Source organism: Anarhichas minor, unplaced genomic scaffold (assembly GCF_050575085.1).
Source record: "Anarhichas minor isolate MPS153535 unplaced genomic scaffold, ASM5057508v1 ptg000058l, whole genome shotgun sequence".
Lineage (NCBI taxonomy): Eukaryota > Metazoa > Chordata > Actinopteri > Perciformes > Anarhichadidae > Anarhichas > Anarhichas minor.
This window is the reverse complement of record NW_027466504.1, coordinates 13,290,001-13,298,200: the sequence shown is the minus strand read 5'-3', so window position 1 is coordinate 13,298,200 and position 8,200 is coordinate 13,290,001. Positions and strand designations below refer to the sequence as shown.

Genomic DNA, 8,200 nt, shown 5'->3' with positions numbered 1-8,200 from the left:
GTTTTCCTATAAGCTGCATGTGATCTGCTACATGAGAGCCTCTTGTCAACACTTTCCAACAAAGGCATCTCCACCTGTATAGAATCTGAATTTCTAGCTCGTCCACAGAGAATTTGTAGGTTTTGTGGTCTCCAATAAAGACAGTCGACCCGTTGTCCCTCTTGTTTCTGTCATTCCACAGTCTAGAGGCAGAGTGTGCACTATCTCCACAATCAGCTGGAAATAGGTCATCACTCTACTGGCGTTCATGCTTCAAGCACTCTCCAAAAGTCTCCACATTTTGGGAAATATGTCTTGTATTTTGGAGAACAAACATGCCAAATGGTTTTATTGCAGTGAATTAGTTGTGTGCGTCTGAAGTGATTAAGGTCGGAGTGGTTTTGATAAAGTTGGTCGGATACATTGCAGCCTGCTGTCTGTCTGCGTCACCCCTTCACTCTATAACAATAAATACTGATACTTTAGTAGTCCAGCCTTTGTGTAAAGCTGTGCCCAGTGAGGATCTTGAAGATTTTGGCATCGCGCAGAGCGTAACTGAGGTTTCACCTCATATTCCCCGTCTGAAAGGAGAAGTTAAGGTGCAAGGCAGACCATGTGCACTCTCGCAGTCCTCTATGTACCCTTGTTTTTTTTGGAAATTGTCAAAAAATGTATTTAATGTTCTTTAGATCAATGTAAATTTGAAAAAAAGAAGAAGCTTTTGTATTGTATAAGTTTGGACTGTTGGATTGATGAAAGGAAGATAAAAAAATGAAAACTAGGGAGTTTCCTTTCCATGACTACATCTGATTGGCTGGTGGGAACAATTTAATCGGTCAAATGTGAACATTTTTTAAATTACTTTTCTATTTTTTTTAATGGAAAATTAAAGCGCAACACAGACCCAGGAGAGTATGTAGCTCTATATGGAATCAAATGAAAACTGAATTCATGATGTCAGTGTGTGTAAGTGTGCACTTATCTGTTCAAACGTTTTGTGATGAAAGCAGAAAAAGATTGATGAGTTTGCACGTTGTGGTTTAATCATAATAATAATAAAGAAGTGACACATTTTAAAGAAAGATTCTTTATAAAAATTTCAAATATATTTTATTAATTTTCTTTTTTTGTAAAACAAAGATGTATTTCAGTAACAGAACTACAGTACTTACAGGTTAACTGATTAGAAAATATTGTCAAAGTTAAATCTTCATCTTTTACTGCTACGGCAACAGTGAATTTAGGTGCTATGTCTGTATGTACGATTCCTGCTTTTCATACAATAAAGGTTTAACTGAAGCAAATTAAAACATTTAAGTACAAAACAAATAAACATTTGAAGAGTGATAGTGAAAAAACAGCGAGTACCAGAGACGTATCAACCCAACATCGTTGGTTCTGTCCAGAGTCTCTTTCTCTCTCTTTCTTTCTCCACTTGTTCTCAGGAAGATGTCTTCTCTGCCTTTACCTCCTTCGCTCTCCAATTGAAAAAGCAAAAAAAATATTCAAGTTTCCCTCTTTCAGGCCACAAAAGAATGTTGCTGTACAATGTCAGTTGAAGCATCATCCAGTCCTCCAGTCTGTCTCGGTCCATTGGTCTTCTTTCCCAGCAGGGATAAAAGAAAAAAGCCCAGTTTCCTAATCATCTAGCATTCATCTGAATTACCTACTTTTTTTTTACATTATTAGAACATACATTTAAGTGGATCATCTACATGTCTTTGCTTTGATGTTTGTTTCTGGGCACTCATTGCACAGCCCACATGAACTGTAGCGTATCATTTCTCTCAGCTCTTTTTTACGCTGAATCAAACCCTGCTTTCCCACTCAGCTCCCTCCCCATGTCTAGAATCATTACATTAACAAACACGTTTACCTCAAATCTTTAGATTCCCATTTCTTAATGCCACTGTCTTGATAAAGTTTCTGTAAGATATCGTACGAGTGATTAGTTTTACTACATCAGAAGAGAAAAGTACAATTATTGAAGGAAGGTTCCATTAAATTGCAGGGGGTAGATCAAAATGTCTTTCAAATTGTTATAAAATCTGTGGTTTCTTTGGGGCTTTTATTGTTAGGAGGGAGCTGCAGAGTGTGCAGCTTTCCCCCCTCTCCAACATTAACATGTCTGATTCATCTAAGCAGATCAGGACGACCCCCTTGACAACTTGATTCATGTTAAAGCTGAGAAAATAAAAGCTTGGCTGCCCTGCTTAACCCTTGTAGGACTATGTTGCGGTGCTGGTAAGAGATTTTGCAGGGATCTGGGGGTTCAGGGACACAGACTTTGGATCTACGTGGAACAGGGTGGAATGTGGGGGAGCAATGGTGGATCGTGCAAACAGTGCAGCGAGCCGCGTCACTGGAAGACGGTGTGGTAGGTGGGACACTGATGAGACTTCATGTACTTGATGGCGAACTTGAGCTCCTTGCTCTTCTTGTCCCACTTGTGAATGGACATGAGCAGCAGTTGCTGGTCCACTTTGCGGCCCATGATGAGGAAGTTGGAGGCCAGGCTGTCGAGCTGGGCACACGGGCAGTTGGCGCCATTCTTGATGTACAGGGTCAGTTTCTTCAGGTCCTTCTTCCTCAGCACACCCTGCTTCAAGACTTTCTTCTTCTTTTGTGCTGCAATCAGCTTCCTGTCACCCTTCTCCTTCTTCACCTCCTTGATTTTCATCTTGAGGGCTGAGGGAGAAGAGCAGGGAGAGATATTTTTAGGTCTTTATTTTATTCTTTAAAACAGATATTTACACCCAGAAGCTGTTAATGTGTCATTCTGATTCCCCCGTTCCTTTCTACTTTGAGCAGCTGTGACATTTCTTCTTCCTGCAAACCAGCGCTGCTGTACCAAAGACGCAGCTAAAGTACTTTACACCTCTCCTGAGTATCATTATTTAAACTCTCCTGCAGCGTATAAAAACTGCATCCTGTGTGTATGCTTGTGTGTCTGACTTGGGGAAAACCCATAAATGAAAAGGAGGACATTTTTTTGGAGTTACAACCTGTTTTTCATGCAAGTTCAAGTCAAGTCTTAAGCCCTTGAGCGTGAGTCCAAGTCACAAGTCCTTATAAGCAAATTGCAAGTCTTTCAGATATCTGAATGCTGATCATTAAATGACATGGCAGCATTTTTCTCTCACAACTGGGTTGAACATGTTTGTTGTATAACTGAGACAAAGTCCTTTCAGAACATAGGCCTATAATTAAAACTTGCAAGGCCTGTCTGGTGCTGTCTTTTACACACCAAACCATGGGGCTTCCATGTTTTTACTTTCAAGCTTCAAGTCAAATTAAGCCTTTAGGTCAGGGTAGAACTCCAAGTCAAGTCAAAAGTCCTCATTTTTTGGGACTTAACACTCTGAGTGTAAAGCAATGGTTCTAACGTCGCAATGCTTCTATCTGTGTGGAATTACTTTAGTATCATCCTTTTTGGTCTCATTCTTCATGTATATCATTTTCTACCTAACAATTGGTTGTAATAATTGTTCTACATCTCATGCTCCTCTATTGAGATACTGTGCTTACTTTGTGCGTATCCATTACAGAACAAAATACAGAGCAGATAACCCTTTGTACACTGTTTTTAGCAAACAAGGAGTTTAGTTACAGCAAACTCCGGTTTATCAACTTCATGAAGTACTAACTTGCGTCTCCCGCGAGCCTCCTGTTTATGAGTTTAACATGTGAAAGATCAAAAAATTGAACTGCCAAGCATTTGAGAGAGGAATTCTCTCGGGGAACGTTTTGACAGGTGAAATTAATCATTGGCCGTGCAAAGGCGAGAGGTTGGTATGAAGCATCGCTATGTACCCAAGCCTGTTGGAAGATCGCCATTTCACTTCTCGCCTGTATCAACATCCCTTGGTACGCTCTGATACGTATACAGTACATGCGAAGCGATGGCATGTTCAATAAGGTATGCGTGTGTTGAGTTGCCTCTCATCCCCATCCTGATTCACATCCAGCTCTTTCACTGAGGGTGTGTGTGTTTGTGTGCCGCCTTTACGTGCCTCAGCGTGTGTGTTTTTGTTGTTGTTGTTGAATGAATGCATTCATGTGTGTGTTCAGTATAGATAGGAAGGATAAAATAATTTCCCTCCCTGCTTCATGTTGATTGCCCACTCATATTCAGTGGGCCCCACTGTGCAGCCTGGCCAGTATCCTCGTGACAAGCTGTGCACACTTCTTTACACAAACTCACTTTCTTTAAAGTGAGCCGAAGGGGAGTAGAGGAAGAGAAGGAGAGAGAAGTGTGCTGTCATTTTGAGGAGAAACAGGATTTCTTCAAGCTAAATCAGGCAACCTCCCCTAGCAACCAGGTGTAGGCTTCATGTTCATGCACTTTCTTTTCTACTCTTGTCATTTGTGTTAGGCTGCAGGATGGTACAGCAAGGAATGTGGAGGGATCAGACATCAAAAGTAAACTGTAATAAAACACGAAGAGCAAAGATTCTCTGAGGGCGAACGGCGTCCGAAGATGAATAGGCAACAAGATTCATGAGGCGTAAGCTGTAATCCGCTATCGCCCTATAGAATAACATTGTCGAGTCATTCTTGCCTTGATCTCCAGATTCATACATCACCGCTATCTCGACTTCGATACTCATCCTCATCCAGCCACGTACATTAATAGCCAATAAAATGTCTGTCTTTGGCTCACTATCTGCTTTCACATCAACAACGTTTCTTTCTAATGAAAAGAAAGCATCTGATCGCTAAAACCTCATGTCGGAGGATTGAGATATGTAATCCTGAAATTAATCAGACAAATAGGCAGAGTCAGGATTAATTATGGGTGATGACTCTACGTTTTGGCTGCAGGTCATAGTGTGAGCGATGTGCACAAAGATGTATTTTTATTGTTGGTGTTGGATGTGTGGGCCGTATATTAATGTATTACTTATAATGGGTCGTGTTTTGTTTAGTCATGGTTGTGGGTGATGGCCAGAAAAACGTTTACGAAACTTCTCCTTCATCGCTTTTAATCTGCAGACGTTTCCTCTGTGGGACACTTCAGCACAGAAATATGGTTTTGCAGAACCAGTCTGGCCAGATTTCATTTTTAGTTACACTATTCTCCCTAATCTGTTCAGCAACATAAGCCATGTTCTTCATGAGTCTCCCAATGTTATGAGTTTTTTTGTCTCCAGAATTGTATGACCAGAGAAAGTAGAGGGAAGTATATCATTAACTCTAAAGAATGGGACAGTAGTCCATGCGAGCAGAAGTTCTGCTGCTGTGGAGTACAATGGGCCTTGATGAGCAGCAGTAATAGAATAAATATGTTCTGGCTTCGTGTGCGGCTCATTACTGTGGTGAAACTGGACTGCTGGAAAGTAGAAAGTTTAAAAAATGGTGTTGAATGGACATCTGGGAGTGGAAGCTATTATATTAATGTATTACTTTATGAGATGGAAAAGGCTCATGCTAGCGGAGGGAATAGTGCAAATGAATGTTTTTTTTCTGCTTGTTCATGTCTGTGCTCATTTAGAATATGTTCTACAAATACCTGCAAGCATATGGTGAGTTATCAAAAGAGACTGAAATATAAATATGTAATGAAAAAACTCATCAAGCCAAATACTTAGTATGTTTATGTGCACCAACAAAGTAACCTTGGCACTGGTGTGTCATTGTTGTCTTTAAAACTAAGGCGTTTGGAAATCCAAAGGTTTTTACAGTAGCTAACAAAGAACTGTGTGCATAATATTTTAATCTTGATGGATGTTTTTATTGATAAGTGCATGAGTTATTTGACAGAAGTCCTGCTATTTATTTTGCGATAGGACTTTTGCTGTCCTCCACACTGTAATATTATTAGAATACTGGTGGTAGGTAGACACATATCTCAGCTTTTAAATAGCTTCTCCTCAAACTCTTTCATTTTTGATTCCCTTCATTTTATTATTGATGTGAAACAGACTTGAATCTTCTAATTAAGGCTGGTGAAAAACATTTTGCATTCTGCAGGCAATGAGCTGTAGTTTTTTTCTGACTAAAGAAGACATTAAACTGCCCCTGCTCTCCTGTATGTTACTGTCTAGCTCACACTTAACGATGTTACTTACCAAAGTCACTGGCGCAGTAATGCTCCATTATGTTGTCTGCTGTCAGCTCATTGTCACACGGAGGGCACACCTTCGACACTGAGGGGACAGAAAAAATAATTTGTCATTAGAAACTAAACCTAATCACATTTCATATGGTTCTTTTATGGCCAGATTAACTAATATCTCACGGCTGAGTTGAGGTCGTTGTTAGTCAAGTGCAATCACCAAAACCGCGTTGGTATGAATCCGTTAAGCCCTGAGCACTTTTGAGGCACTTATTTGCAGCCCCCCCCCCCTCCTCTTGTCAGAGGCTATTTGCTGAATTTGCGAATACACAGTCCAGCAGGCTGACTGATGTTGGCCCTGCAATTACACTGGATGAAATGTTTTTATTCTGGCCCTTGTATATTTTCGTGGTGCAGGCGTGGTCTTGGCTGTACAGGAGCAGCTGAACATGGTGAAAAGTGATTCAGTACACAGACGCAGCCAGCACTTAGGCCACACAGCAACCACACATTGTGAAACGGCAAGGGGAAACCGAAGCACCAAGTCCAGTTTATTTTTAACTCAAAATGTATGGTCATGCCTGCTTTGCTTTGTTTAGCCTCACTAACTTTGATCTGAAACTTGATTGTTGTTATTGTGCACACATCCAACATGAGAGAGAAGTACAGGCCCTACATGAAGTCTTTTTTATTTGTTTACTGGTGAAGCTTGCTTATTTCTACAGCAGAAAAGTATGGAAATATGTTAATTTATCATGACATTTTGAAACTTCAATCTGCCACTTAAAAATCTTGCGTTCAAGCAACCTCAACCTCTTCTTTCTCAGAAACACAAACACACTCAGACATGCTTCATACTGCCTTGCAATTTTCTCCAAAGGCTCTTCAATATAAAACTTTATTATGTCAATTACTATAAACTCCATGTAATCCCTGAAGGGTTGTAGTAGCAATACACATCTAACATCAGTCCATAGCCTTAAGCCAGTCGGCGGAACAAGGTATAATATTAGAAATGGTCAGGGAGAGAAGGATGTGGCGTATACATCTACCCCACACCACATATATACACCTACAGGGCAGTTAAATATCAGAAGCAGTCTTTTTTTGGGACGTTTGATAATGGGGCAGCTAAATATTTCTGTCATTCACTAACCACAATATCCAAAATATGTCCAGATCTCTCCCCCCCCCTCTCTTTTTTTGTGTGTCTCACACTTACACACACACACACATTTAATTCTAGCACAGTCCAGCCCAGGCCCCTGGGTTAAAAGTCAGGGTTCAAAGGTTATCACCCCATTCCAAAACTCAGCGTCTGGGCAGATAATGAGAGGGGTCAAAGTTTAGCATGCTTCGCTGCTCGGGTCGTGGGGAGGTGAACCCCCTTACCACCACTGAGTGTATGTATGTATGTGTGTATGTGCTCGTATGTGTGTGTGTGTCAGAGGGAGTTGAACCATGTTCTTGTAGAGTAACTGCCAGTTTTTTCTACTCTAAGGGTTCCCATGCATTCACAGGCAGGAGACCTGCGAGGCCTACAGGGTCAGGCCTCTTAATTGTCTGGTGCTGACATGAAGACTGGGACAAGAGCTCGGAAACACACACACACACACACACACACACACACACACACACACACACGCACACACACACTCAGAGCAAGAGAAGCCAAAACTCTGGATTTGTCTGTTTTGAATGATTCCCTTGAAGCTGTTACGTCTTATTCAGACTCCACGGTAATTCATTCTGGTTTCACGGGGGTGGTATGTTGGCAGGAGGCCCAGTTACATTGATGCCAGAGCGTGTGTCAGGAGAAAACAGACCCTCCATGAAACTTAGTTGAGCTTGGACCGAAAAACCACCATTTGGATTTCGCTGAGAAATCAATTAAGCGACGACTGACCACATCACGGTCTGCTCTCCGTCGGGGGAATCAACGTCATGTTCTGATGGGATTCACTGCTGTGAGGCTTGGTGTGGTTTTTTTTTTCCTGGACACATTTCTACCCAGCAAATATTTTGACATTAGGTCATTTATGTAATTTGCCATCATCTCAAGCAGTTTAGGAATTTTTTGCCTTGTGAAAATGATGTTTTGCTTTGGTTGACTTTGGACCTGACTGCCTCCTGTGTGCTGCTTTTCGTCATCTGCGTGCTGGG

The 8,200-nt window shown here is 41.2% G+C and overlaps 1 protein-coding gene across 1 annotated transcript in view; it reads right to left on the bottom strand.

Annotated features, from left to right (window-relative positions):
- Nucleotides 1–2,229: 2,229 nt before the first annotated feature.
- Nucleotides 2,230–8,200, bottom strand: part of sfrp5 (secreted frizzled-related protein 5) — an 11,255-nt gene continuing 5,284 nt past the window's right edge. Inside the window, exons 2-3 of the mRNA XM_076077166.1 lie at nucleotides 6,051–6,128; nucleotides 2,230–2,667 (exon numbers count right to left, since the gene is read on the bottom strand). Coding sequence (XP_075933281.1) covers nucleotides 2,339–2,667; nucleotides 6,051–6,128 — 407 coding nt within the window. The 3' untranslated portion in view covers nucleotides 2,230–2,338. The remainder of the gene's footprint in view (nucleotides 2,668–6,050; nucleotides 6,129–8,200) is intronic.